Source organism: Mus pahari, chromosome 2 (genome assembly GCF_900095145.1).
Source record: "Mus pahari chromosome 2, PAHARI_EIJ_v1.1, whole genome shotgun sequence".
NCBI classification, from domain to species: domain Eukaryota; kingdom Metazoa; phylum Chordata; class Mammalia; order Rodentia; family Muridae; genus Mus; species Mus pahari.
The window spans coordinates 68,868,283-68,892,133 of NC_034591.1; the positions used below are offsets into that span (position 1 = coordinate 68,868,283).

At 46.7% G+C, this 23,851-nt stretch overlaps 1 protein-coding gene across 1 annotated transcript in view; it reads right to left on the reverse strand.

The window, feature by feature from the left end:
* Positions 1-23,851, reverse strand: part of Gsdme (gasdermin E) — a 56,669-nt gene that overhangs the window by 17,958 nt on the left and 14,860 nt on the right. The window contains exons 3-5 of the mRNA XM_021191039.2: positions 22,505-22,697; positions 4,158-4,329; positions 2,193-2,313 (exon numbers count right to left, since the gene is read on the reverse strand). Of these exons, the coding sequence (XP_021046698.1) occupies positions 2,193-2,313; positions 4,158-4,329; positions 22,505-22,697 (486 nt within the window). The remainder of the gene's footprint in view (positions 1-2,192; positions 2,314-4,157; positions 4,330-22,504; positions 22,698-23,851) is intronic.

Here is a 23,851-nt window from a genome sequence, read left to right on the forward strand (position 1 = left end):
TCCTCAGAACCTGAGTTTGGTTCACCAGTACCCAATGGATTGCTCTCAACCATCCCTAACCCTAGTTGCAGATGTGATGCGCTCTCCTGTGCAATCCTCAGATTCCAGGCACACGGGTGGTGCACAAGGGCCAAACATACACAGAAAATAAAATCATCAAAAAACAATAACAACAAAATAAACCAAGACAGCCCCGCCGTGGCAGCAATACTATGTTGACATCTGACCTAGAATAAACCTACATGTTCAACCACAGTTGAACAGATCAAGAAAACGTGACCCATTTCCATAAAGGAATATGACTTAGCCACTGAATAAATAAAATCCTATCATGTAGGAAACATGGACAAACACAGGAGATGTTGTGTGGGGGACATGAGTCAGACACAGAAAGGCAAGCACCATGCTCCCTTGCTCTAAAGGATGATGCTCTCCCAGAAGGAATACAGAGCAGCCATTCTGTTCTCTGTGACTGAGAAAGGGGTCAGGTGAGGATGGGGCGGAACAGACAGGGCACACAGTCTCAGCAGGGTAGGAGGAAGCAGACTTGGCTGTGGTTACCAGGGTCCTGCCAACTTCAGCTTGTGAAGTTACTGAATGCTCAAACAAGTGTGGGGCAGTAAAGTGGCTCAGTGGATAAGGTGACTGCCACCAAGCCTAAGTAAGTTGGATACCCAGGACCCACACGGTGGGAAGAGAAACCTGACTCCTATAGGTTGTCCTCTGACCTCCACAAGCAGGCCATAACATGTGCGCGTGCGCGCGCACACACACACATACACACACAAAACACACACAAACACAAATACATCAGGGTAAAGCTTTCAACTAAAATTAATATAACCTAAATGTAGGAGCCCCCAACTCCCGACCCCAAATGTCAATTATGTGAAGTGCTGGCTGGGTAAATTAGTTGGGTGGTGGTTAATCACAGTGAACATTCTATCATAGTATCATAGTGCTCTTGGATATTTACAATGTTCACCAACTGAGCCTCAAGAAAGCTGGGAAAAGTAATGGAGTGACACTTCAGTCAACTCTACCTGAGAGGCCCCCCAAGCATCTGCCCGGGACCAGGCCATACAGGTGACACTGACCCTGCTTCTCATACACTGACAGGAGACACAATCTGATCACCTTCAGGTGTGTTTGGGGGAGAACAGAAGAGGAAGAAGGTAAGGAGAAGAAAGGAGGGAAGGAAGAGGTAGGGAGGAAGGAAAAGGAGGAGGCAGGGAGGAAGTGATAGAGGGCATGGAGCGTGGTATGTAAGCCGCCATTCCAGTGTTTAGAGCTAGAGGCAGGGGGATAAGGAGTTAGTTCGGGCCATCCTCATCAATTCATATTTTCTCTCTCTCTCTCTCTCTCTCTCTCTCTCTCTCTCTCTCTCTCTCTCTCTCTCTCTCTCTCTCTCTCTCTCTCTCTCTCTCTCTCTCTCTCTCTCTCTCTCTCTCTCCCTCTCCAAACTAGTTGCACTGAGGATATAGCCACCATTGTTCTGAGCCATGGGAGGAACATTGGCTCTGCAGACATCCACATCTCCTGTAAACCTGTTGAGGCTTCCTCAGGTTAAGGCCCCACGAAGTTACTTTTTTCTTGCCATGATAAGGTACCATGACTAGACAACTAATAGAAGAAAGAATTTGTTTGGGCTTACAGATCTAGAGGGCTAGAAGGTCAATGTGTTTGGGGAAGCAGCAGACAGGATGGCAGGAACAGGATGTTGAGAGCTCACTTCCTTGACTGGAAGCATGAAGTAGGGGGAGCTGATAGTGAAGTAAGCCTTTAAAGTCTCTCAGCCCACTTCCAGAGACATCCCTCCAACATGGCCACACCCTTTAAACCTCCCCACACACCACACCAATTGAGGAACAAATGTTCAAGACTATGGAGGGCATTTTTCATATAAAGCACCACAGGACACCTGCTCGGAAGGTGAATGAGAGTCCCTGATGGGTCCTGAGCTAGCTGAGACTAGGAACTACCCAGGACTCAACAGCTTTACAGGAGCTCTGGGTGGCTGCAGAGCCAGTGTTCCTCCCATACTCAGTGACATTGAGAAGAGGGAGGTGAATGAAGCCCCTGGCTCCCCTCATCCAACTCCTCAGTGGCTCCTACTGCCCAGAGTCAGATCCTAGACACTCTGCTACCCTCTGCTACCCCGACCTCTCTCTTTCTACCTCATGAGGACTCACCAAACTGGCCGTCCTGTTTCACAAACAGCTCCATGATGCCATAGGCAATGGTGGTGGCAGCAGGGATCTCCAGCACTACATTGGTGTCCGTGGTGACAGTCCCATCCTCCATTGCTGACACCTGTGGGCAAGAGCATGTTGCCGCTTGTATACTCAGGCACTCTATGTCCAGCCTCCTAGGAATGCTGGGAAATATCCACAGAGCTAAGGAAGAAGGAGGAGACAGCTGGCACTAGTGTTGGGTGGCATGGCTAAGATGCCAGAGCCTGGGGTAGGAAGCTACATACCAGAACTATGCTTTGGCAACAGCATACCATGTTGCACCACTGTGGTCCCACAGTGCTGTGATTAATGGAACCAAAATATTCTTATCTCCCAGTGTCATCGTGTGCAGTCTACCGTCAGGGCAGAAGGCATCACTCATGTCTGTGGTGACACTGCTAACAGGTCCCCTGTGCATCTACAGTCACTGTCAGCACGGAAATACCAGATCGTTATAAATGACTGTGCCATAGGCTCCTGTACACTAGACTAGATCTTTAACAATACATTTTCAAGCATTTTAGATTATAGTTTTCATAAGAAGGGAGGAAAGAAGGAAACTGTGCTGAGTTAGGCTGGCAGTAGCCTCCTGCATCTCAGGTCCACTGCATCCCTCGGGTACACCATGAGTCTCTAGACATCCAGGCCTGTGTAAGTTATTCTGCAGTGTGACATGACTGCCACCAGCATCACCAAGTGCTGTGTAACTCGGAACACAGCTAAGTGATGCACGACTGCAGAGAAGATAAATGAGACCCATTTCCAATTCCTTCTCCAGGCTCAAGTAACAACTCTGAAATCTCAGTGGAAATTCCAACAGGATTAAAGCTGGCCTGGGAAGCCCTCATCGAGCTGTTCACACACTCATGGATGGTGCTCTGTGCACAGACAAAGCCGGCATGGCAAGGCCATAGAAAAGGCTCTGGGAAACAGACAGAATAAAGATGGATGGGCAGGGCTGGGCTGTCAAGCAGGAAAGAGCCCTTCCTGCAGTACCCCAGGGACAGGACACTGGAGATCTATTTGTTGGCAAAACACTGGAGACAGACAACACAGCTTAGCCATCTGCCCCTGGTCCAAGCATTTGCTTTGAATCAAGGAGCTGGGCTCCAACTCACAGGACCAGACCTTCAGCAGCTGGCGATCATGGGCAGAAGTGTCAGCAGGGCCAGCTGAAGTCACCTGCATCACGTCCCCTTTTCCTCTCTGCTGCCTAGCCTGCTCACCAGCCTACCCAGAAGCTCCAGCTATAGACTTACAGCCATGCCTCACCCAGCCCACTGCCAAATACATACAGCCCTCCTGAGTCTCCTAGGAAAAGCCAGTGCTACCAAGAAGCTTACAAGCCCTGTGGCCAGCTGAGGGGAAGCGGTTTAAGCAGATGGCTGCCTACTTGTCTCATTTTAGAACACCCCAGGGTCAGCTTGGGTCTAGAAGAAATGGTAAACAACAGACAGACAGACAGACAGACAGATTCTCTTGTTCCTGGCCTGGCTAGTGTCTGACTAAATTTCCTTAATGGAAGCACTCTACTTCCATAAAGGGCAGTGTTGGGCCACTGCGACAAGGGGAGTTCTGTTGCCACAGACTGAGAAATAGACACAGCCAACATGATCTGATGAGAGTTAGACAGGAGCACGCTTTCTCTGTGTTCTAATAAGCCTGAAGAAAGCCTGGAGCCACCAGCTCCAAGAGGAAGGAACCTCGGCTGTCTGGGAAGGAGGGTGGCTCACAGCATCTTCAAGCCCCACGGTGATAAGGCCAGATGCCTCAAAGAGCTTAGTTACATGATCCAGGGAGGTCTTGTTTACAAGAGCCAGCTTGAGTCTGTCCCATTCCTAACTGTCTACAGGAAGAGTTCTGACTGAGGAAGACACTTGAAAAGGGGCCTGTGGGAAAGTTCTCCATGCTGAGGTGTGGCACCTGTATAGTCTTGGTCTGGATCCCCACCATGCCTCCGCACGTCTCCTCCGACTGCACATGCTCAGAAATCACACACTTCTGCGTGGTCACGATCTTCTGTGTCACCACGCACAGGACCTCGTTCCTGCTCTCTAGCACCTGCTGGAGCACCAGGTTGGCCATATTAACTGTTCTGAAAAAGAAAATTGGTCATGAGTGACCCTGTGTCTCCAAGGAGACCGAGGCAGGGACCAGAATATCCTGATGCAGCTAGAAGAGGGAACAGTAGAGCTCATTAACTCCCTGGTGATGAGAGCAGAGGCAGGTTACCTAGAATGCCTTCTGCCAAGCTCTCCTGAGGTCATTCAGACCAGCCGAGGGACAGGCTGGACACTGGAAGAAGTGCCAAGGAATTATACCCTTAATCACAAAGTCCCCAACATTCACACTGGTTTCAGTGAAGAACAATGCAAAGCCATGCTATAGGACAGCTGCCACCCAGTCTTCTGGGTGAGGCTGAGTTGAGTAGAAGGGTGGCAGACATCATGGCAGACTCAGCCCTCTTCTGAAGCGCAGGGTCATTCTGATGAGAGGCACAGTAGTTCCTCACAGGGGAGAGGCACAGGTTAACGCACAGGCTGTGGTGGGAGATCAGACTGGAACCCTGATGGACGACAGGAAGAATGTATAACCTCTGTGGGGTTTCTACCACAGAGATTGCCCTGAGCCACCCGGCTGAGACCACACGGTTCCCCAATGTGAAAAACTGGTCCCGAGCCACTTAAAATTCTGTATAATTTCAAGGTCAGGCCACAGTTCCAGCTATACATAGATGCTTAAGCCAATGATGAGATAAGCTCCCTGGAGACCCCAGTTAACATCACATAACCCTCCCATGGCCACAGGAGGGCAGGAAATGCACCAGATCCCAGCTGCAGTTGGCATGGTAACAAGAGACATCCTCTGCTTCCAAGACATCTGCGGTTAGTCACCTGCAGGCTCAGCATCCCTCCCTGGCCACAAAGGGGCAGGTGGTCTGTCCTAGGTACACTTAGGGTTCCCAGGTTTTTGGAAGCAACCCTGAAGTGGACAAAGTAACTGGCCAGGGCACTAACCAGCCCATAAAAATATAAATAGTGATACATTAGTGACATATCTATAACATGGGACTGGTCACCCTGGGAGGAGTCAGCTCTGACACATGCTACAACATGAAAAAAAAAAAAAAAACTTGAACACTCATACTAAGCAAAATTAATCACCAAAAAGGGACAAATACTGTAAGATTCCATATTCAGGAATGATCTAGAATAGATAAATTCACAATGATAGTGAAAACTGGAGAACTGAGGCTGGGAAGTGGGAGAATCAGGAAAAATTAATTGCTCAATGGCTACAGAGTTCTGCTTGGAGGAAGTAAAAAATTCCAGAGACAGATAGATCTGATGGTTATGCAACAGAGAGAATGTATTTAATGCCAACAAATCATACACTTAAATGGCAGACTCACAAATTTTATATTTTTCCACAGTAAAAAGAAAGACATTCAGAAAACTGGTCAGCCCTCCACTAGGCAAGGCAATGCGAAAGTACTGTAATATCCACATGGGACAAAATGGACCATTAACAGTGCTGGCCAGGACACTGGGGATGGTTGTACTGGGAAAACGTGACTGAGTTGGAGCCCAGCACCAATGTAAAATGCCCATGGTTGCGCATGTCTGAAATCTCAGATCTGGAGAAGCAGGAACAAGAGGACCCTTGGAGCTAGCTGGCTAGACAGTTCAGCCAAATCAGTGGGCGCCAAGTTCACTGAGAGACTGCTTGCTTCTAAAAACAGTGAGCGGTGATCATGGAATGCCACGCCTACTTCAGTGGTGGCTCGGAACAGGCCTGAAACCTGGAACGAGTCCTGAGGAAAAGGAGTCTCAAGGAGACTCAGCCTCCTGGAGTCCTGGCATTTCTAATAATCTATATACACGAACCCTATCTGCATGCTAGTATGGTGTATGCTCTCTTTCAATATTATTAATGCCTTTTAAGATTGAATTTTTACCATAGGTGAAGTTTCCACTAGTGTTCCAAAGTCCTGAAATTTTCTTAAAGCCAGGAGCTCAGAATTCAGCAAGAAGGTTACATACTCATTAACATTCTAATTCACTTCTAGTAAAGACCAGTGAAACCGATTAAGCATCACAAAGAACAGAGCCAAGCTCAGGGCAAAGCTTAGGAAGTAGGGGGGGTTGTGGTTTTGCATTAGCAGAAACCCCCAAAAAACAGGTTCTTCTGCTAGGCCCAAAGGAACAGAATAATTGAGGATTTACTGGGGCCCCTGACAGTGGGGTTTAACTATTGACTAGCCTTGCACCTGGCTTCCTCCTCAAGCTGCCTGGTCCCACCCCGTGGTCTTCTGTCTTTTGTTTTGTGTCACTGTATCTGTGGATGTATCCTGCCCCGCTTTTCTTGTTTGATCTGTATTAAAGATGTGATGCTCATTTTGATCAATACATTCAGTTTTACACCCTCTCTCGTGTGGACTGCCTGTCACTCATTCGCCGAATCTGAATCCTCGCTCACCTGCAACCAAGAGACCCAGTTCCACGCAGATTGGGGACCCAAAGTGAGGCCAGTCTGTGGTAATGGAAGACACCTGCTGTCAACCTCCAGTCTCTGTCTACATTCACACCCGCGTTGTATGTGTATCTGTACACACACACGTGCATATACAAGCATATGTACACACCACATAGTCACAGAAGTAGATAGACTGATTGACTGATGAATTAACTGTTAGGCTAATTCCAGGAAGAAGTATGGACAGGGAGCTGGGTACTTCCCTCCCCTTCCTGGCCAACCTGCAGGGAGGCCAGTAGGTCACCTGAATTGCTTTTTCATAAATAGCTGTTGCTAATAAGGCCCCCAGCACAGGTTGTTTGAAGGGGTAATGAGCAGTCATTTAATGCCACACCAAGGGTGTGCCATAAAACATTCCAACCAATGTCCCAACAATGTCCCAATAATGTCCCAACAATATCTATAGAACAAAGCCTCCTCCATATGTGCAGCTCCTGGGAACTGTGGACCATTTAACTGGGTCAGGGGTAGATTCCTGTATTACTCACTTGCTGAAAAGCCTTCAAGGGCTCTGCCTCAACTGCTCACCCAGGTTCTACAATCCCATAACCATGTCCTTGCCTCCTATTCTACTACTGTCACCTTCAAGCCTTCCCTCTACGCCTTCACGAAGCCATGAAATGCCCAGTCTGGCACTTCATCCCTGCCTACCCTATCTTAGATAGACATGCTTGTCATGTCCTCGGGCAGCTGGGCTCCATATAGTTTGAGAGTGGTACTCTGTCCCCATGGCCCTGAGATGACAAGCACTTACACACCACTATGTCTCTGGCTTTCTTTTCTTCGTTCATTGCCAGCACCATCAGCCTAGGGTAGAAGCTCTATGGAGTTGGGGGCCATGCCTACCATGTTCTGCTGATCTCAGGGCCGAATCGGCACTGACTTCCCAGAACAGGCTCAGGGAACATTCTGTGGATAAATGAATGTGTAAATTCCATCTGTTTCTTCCTTGTCTATTTGCTTTAATAATGTATGAGTGCTCGCAGGTATGTGTGTGTGTGTAAGTCAGAGGAAGGGAGGGAGGACAGAAAAGGAAAAAGAGAAGGCGGGAAGAAAGGAGAAAGAGGAAAAGAGAACATTGAAAATAGAGAGGGAGAGAAGAATTTGGGTGTTTGATTTGGCAGATGGTGGACAATTGACTCTCCCCTTTACAGACACTGGTGGTCAATATGAAGTCATGACTTCTGACTGAAGCAAGGGCTGGTAAAGGCATTTTCCAGTCCCTTCCCATGTTTTCAGGAAAATCATACCTACTTTCCTAAGAGCTGAGAGAAGTTCAATGTTCCAGGCATACCCACCAAAAGATGATGAAGTCCAGGGTGTTTTAGGATCTTATCAAGGTCCGCAAATTGGTATAGTAGTTCAGGCTTAAAGAAAGAAGTATGTCACCTACACTGACCAAGAGCATGGATGGGAAAGGCCAATGGTGGACATTTACAATCACTGGACCAGAACTGGACAAAGATGCTTAAACAGAAAGCCAAATTCTGCAAAGTATGAAAGGAAAAGAAGATAAACACCAGACAACATGTAGAATTCAAGTCAACTCATTTATCCCATTAAACTGAAAAGAATGTGCTAGAGAGATGGCTCAGTATGGAGGAGCACTGGCTGCTCCTACAGAGGATACAGATTCAGTTCCCAGAAGCACCCACATGGCAGCTCACAACCACCAGGGACTACGGGTCTGGAGCATGTGGTGCCCACCACTGGGGCACCCACAGACATGGAGCATGTGAACTCACGCCAGCTCACACACACACACACACACACACACACACACACACACACACACACACCACTGGCCCTGCAAGCACCCACAGACATGTTGCGCGTGAACTCACGCCAGCTCACACACACACACACACACACATACACACACACATACACACACACACACACACATACACACACACACACCCCACTGGCCCTGCAAGCACCCACAGACATGGAGCATGTGAACTCATGCCAGCTCTCTCTCTCACACACACACACAACACAGACAGATAGAGAGGGAGAGAGGTAAAAGGAAATCATTTTCAACCATAAAGGGGGCAACACACTAAGAGGCATGGCTCTGGAGGCAATGAAGAAGCAATGGGGACATAAATAACGCTGTGTGAATGTGCCAGTATGGGGGCAGATGCCTGTAATTCTAGCACCTAGGAAGCTGAGGCAGAAGGATTACTATAAATGTAAGGCCAGCCTGCGCTCATGGTGAGTTTTAGGCCAGCCTTAGCTATAGAGTAAGACAAATGGAAGAAAGTTAAAGAGAAAAGGAAGGAGAATGAGGAGGATAGGGGATGAGAGAGAGGGGAGCAACAGTACCGGGCGAGCACAGAGCCTCCCACTGTGATGGCCCTCTCACGGAACCTCAGGAGCTTTGTAGCCAGTGTGAGGAGCTGCTGTCTAAGAGTAAAAGAACCTACTGTGTGTTCCTACAACCTCCAGAATCCAAGTTGCAACTGCCATGCTAGATGCTTAGACAGCTTGGAATCCAGCCTCTTGGGAGCAGCAGTTGCCATAGCAACAAGCTGACATCCACTTCTAGTTTCTACACAGGAACTATACCTGATGCCCCCCCCCACACACACACACCATGGTACAACTTTGGTACTCCACTGGGAGCTGAAAAAGGTCCCAGCTTTTACCTGCAGTTCCAGAAACATGACTACCAGTGACCCTCGACCCTGCCACTACCTGGTCACACCTGCACTTGCCTGGAACTCACCATAGAGCAGCACCTGTTGGTACAAAAATCTCCAGCATTAACCAGCTTCATCTCAAAGGACCGCAGGACAGCCCATCAGCATTCCTTGTCTCCCACAGCCTCCACCAGTGTGGTAAGCTGTATGTCCTCTAGTGCTTGCTCTGTGTGACCTACAGACATGCTAAACAGCCTTCAAATACCAAATGAATTCCAAATACTAAAATTATGAGTTCCCCTGCTCAATGCAAGGGGCCCAGGGAAGGTCTTTCCACACATTTAACCTGCACATGGACCAACATTGCTAAGGACCATAATCCTTGGCCTTCTCACAAAGAAGAACCGGGATGATGCCACTGTCATTTCTGGAGTCTAGAAAAATACATCTAGTCTCTAAACTCCATGAACATGGCTACCAGTGCCACAAACACCAACTGTAGTCACCCCACTGGACCTTAGGAAGGCCCCCTTTGTGTTTTAAAACCTCAAACCCCAGTTTCCAGTATAGCAGACTCACCAATATATACAATATATACAGTATATACAGTATATACAATATATACAATATATACAGCAGCACCAGGGCCCACACTGTACAGCTGAAGGTGTTCCCACACTACCATGTGACTGCTAGTGGCCCAGACTGAGTCATTTCCCATGTCTGTCCTGAGAATCCCATGTCACCTACAGGGGTCGTGGTTACAGGTATCACTGCCATTGGTGTCAATCACCTGCACTTACTCTGAGGGATCTGGAGAGAACTGAATCTCATACCTCCAAGATGGCAGCCACCATCACAGTCCCAGCGCCATCAGGGCTTGGCTCTGTGGAGCCTGAAGAGACAGATCTTGTGTCCTTATGTTCTTATGACACCTCATGTCCTCCACAGAGACACAAAAGGACCTTCATGAGCCCCTGCAGTCTCTACTACTAGAGCCCCCAGAGGCATGCTGCCATCAGTCAAAACCAGCAAACTCACAAAGGCCATCACGCAAGAACATCAATCCAACGGAACTTGTCTTTTCCCACGCCTTGAAAAAAATAACGCTGTCCCTACACAAAGCTTCTTCAACAGCCTTTATGCAAAGAGAAACTCTCTACAGACTGGGCGTAGATGGAGCACACCTCAGGGGAGTGAACGCGATAGGTGGAAAGCCCACAGCCATTCACACTGGCTAGGGAGAAGCTCTCTGCATTTCCTCTGAGGTCAGAAGCAAGGCAAGCATGCCCACGCTACACTCCCATGCTACACTCCTAGATAATGTGGCGTTAGCAGGAGTAACTAACTGAGCAAGAGGCAGAGAAAACATGTGAAATTAGGCACTTGTGCAGATGGTGTGATTTTATGTGGAGATAAACCAAACTGCCAAGCAGCTGCCAGATGAAGCCCATCACTTTGTATATTGAACTAAAATATCAATTTCAAAAAGAAAACAAAACTGTTAGAACTTACAAACAAATCTAGTAAAGTAACAAGCCAAAAAAAAAACCCAATACACAAAAGCTAACACCATTTTTATACCACAATAATGGACGTTCTGGCACAGGAATTAGAAATGAAGAAAGCTGTCCCATCCAGCCAAGGGTGATGGCTTGCACCTGTAATCTCAACTCACGAGAAACCAGGCCAGAAAAAGTGCCACAAATTTAAGGTCAGCCTGAGCTGCACAGTGAGTTCTAAGCCAGCATGTGTGAGAGCCTTCTTCACAGAAATAGGAAGAAGACACAACTAATGTTTGCGTAAGTCCAAGAATAAGCAAAGCAATCTTGAAGAAGACACTTCCGTCCAAAACACACTATAAAGCTGGGGATATGCACAGCTGCAAAACCATGACTTGGAAAGCTGAGGCCAGAGGACTGTGAGTTCAAGGTCCACCTGAGCTACACAATGCATTTCATCTAGCCTGGCCTATGAGACCCAGGATGGACAGATGCAGGAACTAGCTGTCTAGCTCACTAACTATAAAGCTATAGCGATTCTAACAGCATGGTGTTTGCTGAAAACCCAACACAAAGACCCATGGAATAGCCCAGAGAGCACAGAAACTAATCTATAATCAAACAGCCACCTGATTTTCAACAAAGGTGCCAAGAATATACACTAGGATAATATACAATAGAGAAGGCTGTCTTTGATAACTTGCTGACAAATTTAGTTATACATATGCAAAGAAGAAAATTTAATCCCCTTCTCTCCCTGTGTAAATCAACTGAAAATGGACCAAGTCCTGATAGTATGCCTGAAACTATGATAGCAAGGAGACAGGGAAACCCCTCAAGACATTAGTCAGTAAAGAAAATGGCCGGTTTTAGACAAGACTCCAAAAGCCCAGACAAAAGGAGGAGACATGCAGGTCTCGGTCAGACTAAGACACGCCTATAAAGCCAAGGCGAGCGGTAGCCTAGAGTGTGAGGATCTCTGTCAGCTATGCTTCCACTGGGAGCCACATCCAGAATACACAGGAGGTCAGAAAGCTGAGTACCACAAAACAATGCAGTTTAAAAATGGGCAGTAAAGCTGAACAGAAAGTCAACAAACCTACGAACACGCGCTCAGTCTCCCTCATCCGGGAAACACAAGTGAAGCCCCCATGGGGATAGCATTACCCCTAGTGAAGTGGTCATTGTCAGGCAAGTAACGGCCAACACAGTTGAGATGGAGAAGGGTCTCATGCACAGCTGAGGGGATATAAGATATTACAGACATTGTGGGAAACTAAAAACGGTTACAGTGTCCAGCAGCTCTGCTGGTATCCAAGACAGATGACGCTGTTATCCAAGGGAGGGAGAAGATTCTTATACCTCCACACTTATTACAGCAGTATGTATGACAACTAAGGAAAAGCCAGCACAGATCACTTTTAACAGGTGAGGGTTTAAAGCATCTGAGATCCATCCATGAATGAAAGACATGGAGGAGTATTTGGTTATAAAGTGAAACCATGCCATTTGCACCAGCATAGATGTTAACTAGAGGACAACACATTAAGCAAAATTAACCTGACCCAGAAAGGCAAATGCTACATGTTCTCATTCATTTGTGGTGAATCTAAGCCACCCTCATCAGAACAGAATACGGTTGTAGTCACTGGGGATAGAAGGAAATCCACAGGCTGGAGAGCTGGCTCAGCATGCTGCCCTGGCGGAGGATTTGGACTTTGTTCCCAGCATCCATGTTGGACCCTCACAGCTTCCTGCAATTCACATTTCAGGGGTTCTGACCACCTCTCCTGGCATCCAGAGGCACCCACCATAGTGTACATACATGTGGCATCTACACACACACTATTGACACACTATTAAAACACTGTAATCTATTGACATACTTAGAAATGACTAAGAGAGTGTGCAATGCTTCTTGAAGAAACAGTTGTGTGTGTCACCCTGATTTGTATACCATATTATGCTATATGTACTAAATATCTTCAATGTACTTCATAAAGAAGCACAAGTACCATGTCTCAATCTTTAACACCTGTTTTAATAGGGTGATCTATATATGTGAGTCTTCCTAGGCCACTGTGCTTTGACCTAGTTGACAGAGTTGAAAGTTAAGGACCTGCATGCCCACCTGTCAGAATACACATCGAAACCAGCTTTCCCTAACATTCTCTTCCAGCTGCCATCTCCCATCAGGTCACTGGAAATGGGTTTAGTCTGGGAAATTTAAAGTGGGTTCATGCTCACTTGACCATACACATCAGAGAGAGAGGAATTGTTGAAGGACCCAGGCCCTTTGGAAATCACCACTTCGTTACACCACCATGTTCCCTGAACGGAGCCCACCAAACTGCAAAGCTTTTTAAAGGTAATGTTAAGTTGTACGATCATGAGGACCTGAGTGTGTCATCCTAGCCCTGGGGAGGAGGGAAACAGGGGGTGTAGGGGCAGGGGTGGGAGGGGAACACAGGAATATTTCTGGGCCCTTTGACCAGTCAGTCTAGCTGAACTGATGAGCTGCAGATGTAGCCAGAGAGTACCACAAAAACAACAACAGCAACAATGGAAGTGATTGCGGGGGACTCCTGACATTGACATGTAGACTCCATATGCATGTGCATGCACACACACACACACATGCACACACACACGTGCACGCATACACATACACACGTTTGAGCACTTATATACATGAAACCCTGGGTAAGATTGAGAACATACCGTACTTACTCCAGTATCTACTACTTCCTGGGCACAGAAGTAAAGATTCTAAAACTGACTGTAGGCTGGGGGCAGTGAGGAGTAAGACAGCCGAGATCAATTGGTAATGTCTGCATAGGCATGAATGGATACAGTCATGAGCAGTCGGATGCGATGTGATCTGTTCATAGACAGAACGTACACAGGCAGGTTAGAGAACCCTGATTGTCTAGGACAGCAGTAGCAGCAATGCTATCAGGCACCCATCTTCTGACACTGTTTTAAAGGACACTGACTTGACAAAATTCTAAAATCCAGGAAGAGACAACAGGGCAAATTCATTGTGCAGAAATGCTAAAGGACTGAATTAATGTTTGACATTGTCCCAGAAATAAGGCAGGAACATTAAAATGAGTCTACTAAGTGGTCAGCTTTGAACATATATACACATTAGCAACACTGAATGGATTCAATGGGTTGTATTTATGTGTGTGTGTGTATATATATATATATATATATATATATATATATATATATATGAATATATGTAACAACAATAATTAAAAAGGCCTTGGGAGGAGTTGGACTATATGAATAACAAATGGCAGAAGGAAAAAAGTTATTCAACAAAAACAAAGAGCCTGTCACTGCAAGAGTCGCAGGCCCACAGAAATGCAGATCATATTGATGGTTAAAGCTATGCTAGTTGGTGTTTTCCTCCTGAAGGGCTCTGATTTATTAGCTATAGCTACAGTTAAAGAGGCAGCTATGTGGGTGCACACCAGGTAGGGAAGTTAACTCCTTGAGTGAACATCATTTCTAAGCTCCCCGGGGCTGCCTCCTGACACTTCCCACGTGGGAAGCCTGATGAGGTTTTGATAACCAGCCTCTTCTGGGCTGGCTCACAGTACCAAGCCCATGACCAAGCTTTTATTTCAGAAACTGCCTCCTATAGTCCCAGAATGCCCTGCTGCCGCCTCTCATCTGTCTGCCTACCCCTCCCTGGGGACATTGCTTTCTATTTCCTAAGGTCTGTGAGCTCCAGGATAGCCAGAAGAGAGAGGAGGTCCTAGGCCTCTATTCCCAAGGCACTGTGTTGTGTTCTGCACAAGGCAAACTAGGACCCTCCACACCCTTAGAGTACCTCAATTTTGTATAGGTGCTGAAGCGCTGTGGGGTGCAGAGAGGTGGTCTAGGTCCAGTCCTGCCATGAGCTTTGACTCATCTCTCCGCTAATTTTAGTCATAATATTTTTCTTAAGACCCGGGGAACAACTCCAGTCATCGAAACCCAGGAAACACTATGTTTGGGAGATTTTTCTCCCTCTTAAAAAGAGTCACAAGTAATAGGTCATTTGTCTATGCCTGGACCGTGTTGTCTATACCATAAGCTGACATTTAGAACTGAGAAAACTCGGGCTATTGAAACATCAGGTAGGGATGTCAACCGGGGGTCAGCACAAACGCTGAGCTAACCTCTTGGCTAAGCAGGACTCCTTCTTCAGAGTGTTTCCTTACGTGGGGTAAGAAATATTCTTTGCAACTGTTCATGAAGTTACTGCCATCCTTATTTCTCAGAGAGGAACAAAGCAGAGAACTCATAGATCAAGGACCCAAGTGACACAGGTCACTGGGACAGATAAGATCTCAGCACAGCTCTGCACTGCCCAGTCTGAAACTCTGCCCTCACCTCTCTCGCTCCTCAGCTGCGCTATGTACAGCTTAACACATATTTGCTCCTTAATAAGTTATCTTTCTGCTTGGCTCCCTGTGAGAGCTCCCAGAATATTGGCAGCGGCTCCTCCTGAAGCAGCCACCCACTGGGCACTGAGAACACACTGATGGTCCACACTGGAACCATGGAAAGGCCCTTGCACGAGTTAGCCTTCCTCCAGTCGGCTGTGAGAGACAGCTGCAATAGATCAGCTTCCATGCAGGAGGGAAGGAAGGGAAATTCTGACTTGAGGGTAGCCATGTTTCAGCTCAGGACTTCCACCATTTCACTCCATGGGTGCTTGGCCCCATCACTGGTGTAGTGTAACATGGAAGCAGTATGTGGTGGGTGAATCCTGTCCTCTCATGGGAGCCAGAAAGTTAGGTGAAAGGGAGGAACAGAGGTCCCCAAAAGAGCCCCTGAAGATATGCTCCCAATAACCTAACTCCCGTCATCCCTAGTTGCATCAGTCTTGGAACCTAGCTTTTAATGCATGGACGTAGAACCAAGCTACAACAACCCAAAGCAAGAGACAGAAAATTCTAGAAACCTCATCTCCTGTGACCTGGAACTCTCATTTCCAACATACAATCATCTCCTTGCTGCTTTCCATGATTTCAGTTACCTGAAGTCAACCACAATCCAAACTAAATGGTCGCTGTTCCGAGGAATGGGGACTGTCCTGCAGACACTGCTGGGCTACGAATCATCCTTTGTACAAGGCATCCACCATGTACACGCTACTTACTCAACCTCAGCTACTAAATCGGCCTTTGATGTCCCAATGGCTGTATTCAAGCAACTTCCATTGTACTTAACAATGACTTCCCAAGGAGACTGATGATGGCAATTTGGATGTACCAAAAAGATGCTCTAGCATGCTTTCTTTGATGGGGAGTGGACATCCTCAGTAAGGAAAGCAAAGAACATGTGCTAAGACCAACAGTAAGGCAAATCCGCCTGGGAACAGTGAAGGAGACACAGTGCTAATGTTATCGAACTACAAAGTTGTGGCCATGGTAAGGCTAAGTCCTCAGCTGTTCATCTCACTTCCTCTGATGACTCAGGCTGCTATCAAGGGCATCACCCTGAGAAGGATGGGTGCAGCACATAAGAGAGGCATTCACATAACTGTGCAGTGAGTCACAGTTTAATTACAGTGCTTACTAACAGACTGTTATATGGTTGCAGAATAACTGTCCTATTAGTAATTTACCTTTTTCTAGTCCTGGTTTATAGATCAAGCTTTTCTGTATGTGTGTGCATGTGTACACACATGTGTGTATGACAAAAAGAGTCAACAGGGGGTTGATGCTATGCTGTGTTATCATACATTGGAAACCTTAGACCGTGTCCCCTGAAGTTAAAAAGGGACGGCTGTAGTGGAAAAGGTCTCTCGGTCTCTCTCTCTCTCTCTCTCTCTCTCTCTCTCTCTCTCTCTCTCTCTCTCTCTGTTGCGAAGATGAAAATGGCTCCATGTTTGTAAATCGCAAGAAGAATTAAAGCTGTGGCATGATGCTAACTGCACATGATTCTCCGAGTGCCTGGACTGCCTCCCACGCATGCTCTAACACATCCATCTCTGGCGTCTTATCTTCCTCATACAGAGAGACTGAAAGGGCAAAAATGACTAAGCAGTTACAGATGCTCAACCTTTTAGGCTGTGTAATTAATTAACTGCCACCAGGTGATGCAGAACAGCAAGCCAAGAAGATGAGAAGCTGGATGAAGCTGAGCAAAGAGGTGAACACCTGAATCACCCCTGGGGGATTTTCTTCCTTTTCAAGCTCTGCACATAGCAGCTGGGTTGGAAAAATCATATGGTTTGTGGGTCTGGCTTTAAATCCTGAGTCCAGGCAAACTAATTAGTTTCTGAATTCAAGTCCTCATATGTAAAATGAAGATAAACCAATTATTCTTTCAACCGAGCAATGCTCACCATGCTGCCAGAGCCCACATGACCAAGAGGTGCATGGCAGGCTAGACACGTGGAGACTGAGGAACTCAGGGCAGATGAGCTCTTAGCATGTCCAGCTCCCCAACAGGAAGGTGAGGATGTAGCTTTTAAGGGGGACATTGGATCTAAGCTAGGACGAGAAGAATAGTTAGGGTTAGGGTTAGGGTGTGACAGGGGTGGCAGGGTGTGATAGGAAGAAAAGGCTGTATGGATGGAAGAGTGAAAAGGCCTCCAGATAGGACCCAGATGGAAGACTGCCTAGTGTTCGACTCTGAGGAACTGTGACAGTCTTGAAGTCAGGTGACAGGCCCAAGGGTTGAGGGGAATATGGAGAGTAATAGTGTTATAGAGAAAATGTTGGACTGTGTGGCCAAGAGGAAATGTAAACCACTTCCTGGGGAGGGAGCACACATAGGAGTATGAGATGACAAGGCTAGTGACAAGAGGAGGAGCCAGAGATGGAAAGGGCCAGAGGACAAGAGCTCAAAAGAAAGGGTCAGGAAGCTGGGATGATGAGAACACACACAACCAGTATTTAAGAGTGTGAAGCAACTGGTGAGAGCTGGTGTAAAAGAGGTGAGAAGGGAACTGCACCCCATCCCAGCTTTTGGTGGAAGCATCTGAATACTGCTCACCATGAAGCTCCATGGAGGGATTGGAGAAGAATACAGGAAATACAAAGGCGGGTACTGTCACCATACCAGATGCTGGCGAACACAGGTGGGGCTGGTGGGAGCACACATCTGCCACCTGAATTCCAGCTCGTGACTCCACCCAGAAAACCAACTCATCACCTGGCACTTCCCCCCAGAGAAACAATCAATACAAGAGGGTGGGTCAGAAATGCCACATCAGCATCTCTGAGGCCAGCATGACCCTAGTCACCCACTCTCCTGACTTCTAAGCACCACAGCTCCTGTCCCATCTCAGCATCCAGCTCTCCCAGACTTGGTAACCAGGCTCCACTGTGTCAGAAGTGAACCAACTCACCACCATGGTGAAGGGATTGAGGGAACTTGCCACATGCCAGGAGCAGCTGCACAGACTCTGGTCATGTTTTCATCAAATTCTCACAAAAGCACAAAGTCCATTCTGCTAATGATGTTTAAGGCAATGAAGGCAGAAGATGATGGCTCTTAGGAATTGATTCTGAGTAAAAATATCTTGGGTAGGGTGTGGTGGCACATGCTTTTAATACCAGGAGATCTCTGGGTTTGAACCCACCCTGGTCTACAAAGCAAGTTCCAGAATAATCAAGGCTACACAGAGAAACCTTATCTAGGATAGGAAAGGGGAAGGGGAAGGGAAGGAAAAGGAAGGGAAGGAAAAGGAAGGTGAGGGGAAGGGAAGGAAAAGGAAGAGGAGGGGAAGGAAGAGAAAGAAAGGATGTTTTGTTGCGTGTCTTTTACCACATTGGCATTAGTAAGGAACAGTGAAGCTATTAGTTGGGAACTAGGTGATGTCACTCTGTTAAATGGAATAAGGCAAGCATTTAGCAATGGACCTTACAACTGGATTGTAGAGGGTAACCAACAGTCTGGGTGACAATCGAAATGTCTGGCCAATGGCTCTAGAAGATCATACTCGATACTGGGCTCCTGAGATTTTACTTGGTCTCATAAGACCCATAAGTGGTATATATTTATTACATTATTCCTTAGTTTCCATTATTCCATAATTTCCACAATTTTTTTTCATTTTAAAAAGTAAACCTTCTAGATGTAAATGTGCATATCACTAACCTGAGTACTTGGGAGGCAGGCAGTTGGGCTACATAGTAAAATCTTAGTGCTCTCTCTCTCTCTCTCTCTCTCACACACACACACACACACACACACACACACACACAAATTGAACGTAGTTTATCACCCAAACATGGGTCTAAAAATAGCTGCTAACACTAAGAAACAGGCATAGGTACCTCTGCTGGTCATTCCCATCCTAGACGTCCCTAGCTCATTCCCTTCCCTAGCTCTGCCCATCACACCCATGCTGCTCCTGAAGGAGAAGCAGAGAAAAAGGAGAAGGAAGGAAGAATGTGAGTGAGCTGAGGGTTGCACAGGACAAATGCATGGCTAGCACAAGCTCTGCAAGCCACAGGAAAATGAACCCAGTAGAAAAGAAAGACACTTCCAGTTTCGTGTACACACATTCCTTTTGTAAAGCAAGACATGAGCACTTTGAGAAAACACCTAAGCCAAGTAAGTGAACCAGTGCTCCTGAGAGTCCCTTATCTCCTCTAGGAGGGTCAAACACCAGAACAGGGTCCATTCCTCTTTTTTTTTTTTTTTTTTTTTTTTTTTTGGTTTTTTGAGACAGGGTTTCTCTGTGTAACCCTGGCTGTCCTGGAACTCACTCTGTAGACCAGACTGGCTTCAAACTCAGAAATCCACCTGCCTCTGCCTCCCGAGTGCTGGGATTAAAGGCATGAGCCACTACGCCTGTCGGTTCCGTCACTTTTAACGTGTACAAAATCTGTAGCTAGATTGACTTGCTATCATTTCAAAATATTCTGAACAATTGTGAAGGTTTATCATTACCACATCCATGATGTATCAATTTATATAATTAATGGAGAGTTTTTCATCAAGAACAGATTTTCTAATTGCATGTACACCTAGACAACTGTAATCAACTTTATCAAAATTTGCTTAGAAATAAGATAAATAATAAAAGTTGTATGTACCTTAATGGTAACAATCAACCCAAACCTCGGGAAGCCAAAGAAATAAAAGACAAAACAAACCAAACAAATAAATAAAACAAAACTCTCTCTTCTGCCATAGCTAGAAGCAAGGCCCAACCTCACATCTAGACACTTCAGAGGGAGCTCCCAAAGACCGTGGGAAGACTGAAGCTAGAGGCTGCTGTGACTTACTAAGTCTGTCCAAGTTATTTACCAAGAATGAGGTTCTCCAGATTCTGGGAGTACTGAGGCAGTAATAAGCTTGCTGGAGGAGGTGGTGTGAGGTAAAGCTGCTACACTGAGACAGTGACAAGTGACAGCTGGATGACAAAAGACATCACAAAACCTTTATAGAGAGCTGCTACGGAATAACACTAGATATGAAGACTAAAACACAAATCTGAGTTGTTATGAGAATTCTTGGTGCATTTGTTAGTCTCCATTTAAAGAAACCGGAGGCAAGGTCATATAGGTTAGGATAGTATCCATCAAGAATTTTAAAGCTAAACCCAGGGCTCATTAAAAGCAATCAGCTCCCAGTACCTATAAGCATGATTGCCAAAATTCCAAATGAATCTTTTAAATATATGGGTATAGTTTTCACAAGAGGATGGAGTTTGAGATCTGGATGCATGTGGCAGGAAACACAATGAATACTTGGAGATTTTTTTCTTTCTTTCTTCTGGTGCTGCCTAGATCAACCCCAGGGCCTCAGGCAAGCTCAGCAAGTGAACTACAGCACAAACTACACACCAGCCCTAATACTTAGGGTATATAAAGCCTATAAGACGTGTATACAGATGATATCTTATCTATACAACTGAAATAAAAAAATGGGTGGCTGCAAATATCACTTGAGAACATTCGGTACTGAGGCATCACTCCTTACTGCCCCAAGGCCACAGCTGCATCCACAGCACATTATCAATCCTGATGATGTCCCAGGAGTCCAAAGGCAGCGGGGCAGACCACACAATAAGGATTTATTACCCTAGTATGAAGTCACAGGAATGCTAACTTGATTGGCATCTGTCTTGAGACTTCTCCTTCCTTCCCATGTAGCTCACCCTTAGCTCTCAGAGAGAGCAGCACATGGGAGGACTTGGTGATAAGGTACCTCTTGGGGTTCCAGGTGCTGTATCTTTTTTTTTTTTTTCTGTTTTGCATTATTGGGGGTGGAAAGGAAGGCCCACAGATGCTGATTATGCATTCTACCCTGGCCACATCCAGACATGTATTCCTTAGCACACTCCATCTCCATCTCACCTGCAGTTGACAGGTGAACTGTCTTCCCCGGTGATCTCAGTCTGTCCAGGCATACCCAAGGCAGCAGGCCTGACTCTTCCTAAACTCCTGCTGAAGACAGGGCCCAGTCCCATGCTTCGACCAGCAACACCCTCAGGGGTACTCCACTTCACACCTCAACCACTTCTATGTCCACCAATTCAAACAAGATTTAGAGGAAGGAAAAGGAGGCTTGAAACCAAGAAAATTAGTTGAATGCCAGCTGCAGCACCCAGCTTGAGCTGTTTGGGAACAAATGATTCCACTTTCCTGGGCCCCAATTCCCTCATCACTAGAGCAGTCAACTATGCAGAGAGAATGAGGAGATAAATACCCACTGCCTGACACACAGTAGGTGCCTGGTGGTCCTCCCCTTCTCGTTCCCACTTACAGCTTTTCCTCGAATGGCTATTCACAGGTAGCCCTCCCCACCCCCCACCCTGCACCGTGCTTCCTGTTCACAGTAGCTTTTACACCTGAATCGTGAAGACTTCCTTTAAAATCCTCTTGCAGGAGACGTGAGTGATTGCAAAGCATTGCCTAACTCTTGGTTCCTGAAATAGAAATGACAAAACTGCACATTGAAGCTAAGAAGGGATGGGTAAAGAGTAAGAGAGCAAAGAGAATTTTTGATGGGTGAAAAGTAAGAGGTCCAGGACCTTCCCAGCCTTCCAGTCCTCCAGCCTCCATGAACAGTGTCACCAGAGTTAGCAAAGAAAATGAACATTGCCCAGTTATAGTTGGATTGCTGATAAACACATAGGCCCCCCCACCCAGTGTCCATTGCAGGGAGAAGAAGGGTGTCTCTGTTGCAAAGAACAACAGAGGAAGGAAACTAAGATCAGCCACAGAGTGTCTGTGCCTCCCACCCAGTACCACCAGTGAGACCCACAATCGCAAGGTCCCAGGGGGAGTCCCAGGAAGACCCAGGGAGTATCAAATACACAGTGGTGCTCTTTCATGACCATTAAGCAGGGCAGTTACAGGGGCCTAACTTTGAAGTCTAATGATGTTCAGCTTAGACTAAATCTGCCCACTGTAGAAGAATATTTTATGTATTGTATGGATATATCATGAGCCAATTTAAACGCCTATGGCCTATGGCTTAGGCAGAAAATAGAGGTGGGGCATGCGGAACAACTGGCATTCAATGCGTGGTTTTGGGTAAAGTCTACATCCACCAGCCTTTCATCAGAGGTCCAATCAAATGACCTTTAGCCCAGCATGCAGAAGAGAATTTCCCTTACTTCCCGACGGCATCCTGGATGAGCTGCTGCACGTCCACTTCCTGCTTCCTCAGGGTTCCAAACGAAGAGTGACTCTCCACCACACCTTTGCCACCAACGTTCAGCTTGACCTTCCCCATGATGGTCCCGATACTCCCGCTCTTATGGTTCTCACACTTGCTTTCGTATTTCACGAAGTCTGACTCCACAACCACTGGAAAGAAAATAGTAGATGAATCTGAAGGCAGAGGGGCTACCTCAGTTGTCGTGGGTAGCCCAGCTTCCCTGAAGCCTCTTGGGAAACCCATACCAGCATCCAATTGGAAAGTGGACATCTGGAATTAGTAAAATGCAGTCTGCACATGCTGACAGAGTGTAGTCCTGGACTGGCCAGAGTCTAGGGGTGCTTAGCCCCTCTTTAGCCACTGTAATAATTAACATTGACTGTCAACCTGAAAGGGTCTAGAATCGCCCAGGAGACAGACCTCTGGACACGCCTAGAAGGGAGTTTCTAGATTGGATTAAGTGAGGTAGGAAAGCCCCACTAAATATGAGAGGCATCATTCTATGGGCTGCTGTCCCAGAACAGGACACAGTGAGCTGACTAGGCCACAGTGTGACCAGCTCCCTCTTCCAGGCCTTTCCTGCCCCAAACTGTGCCCTCGAAATGTGAGCCAAATTAACCCCCACTTAAATTGTTTTGGTCAGGTATTTTATCGCTGCAAGGATCAAAGGTCTCTAAGATGGCCATCATCTGAAGTGAAGGCTAGAAGGGGACTCATGGAGGATGACGGGGACACCTGTGCCCACACTGCTGCTACAAAACCCAGGGGAAGAAACTTAGCATGGCAGATCCTCCTGGACAATCCTTGCACATCCTTCCTTCCCACCACCAGTCATAAAGAACAATTCTGTGGTCCTCCTTAAGATCTCCAAGCAAATATAATGCTTATATTATATCTGACCCCTAGCCAGACATCAGCAGGCATGCCCATCCCTCTCAGCCTCTCCCAAAGCATCCCCCCCCCCAGATTCTTTCACTTTTCTTAGAGTTTTCCAGACTCTAAGAAACACAGCAGCATTACCTGGCATTCCAGTGTCAATCAAGTCATCTGGGAATTGCCTGGTTCCTCACCGACAGTCAGATGTTCTACCACCACGCTATCCCCTTGCTCTCCAGTTAACCACATGCAGGTGAGGACTACCAGGATGCCTCTGGATCCTCCCTCTGCTCTGAACCCTTAAGGATAATACCTGATGAGCTCACATGTGAACTACCAGTCTTAGTGGTCTTTCTTTCTTCCTTCCTTCCTTCCTTCCTTCCTTCCTTCCTTCCTTCCTTCCTTCCTCCCTCCCTCCCTCCCTCCC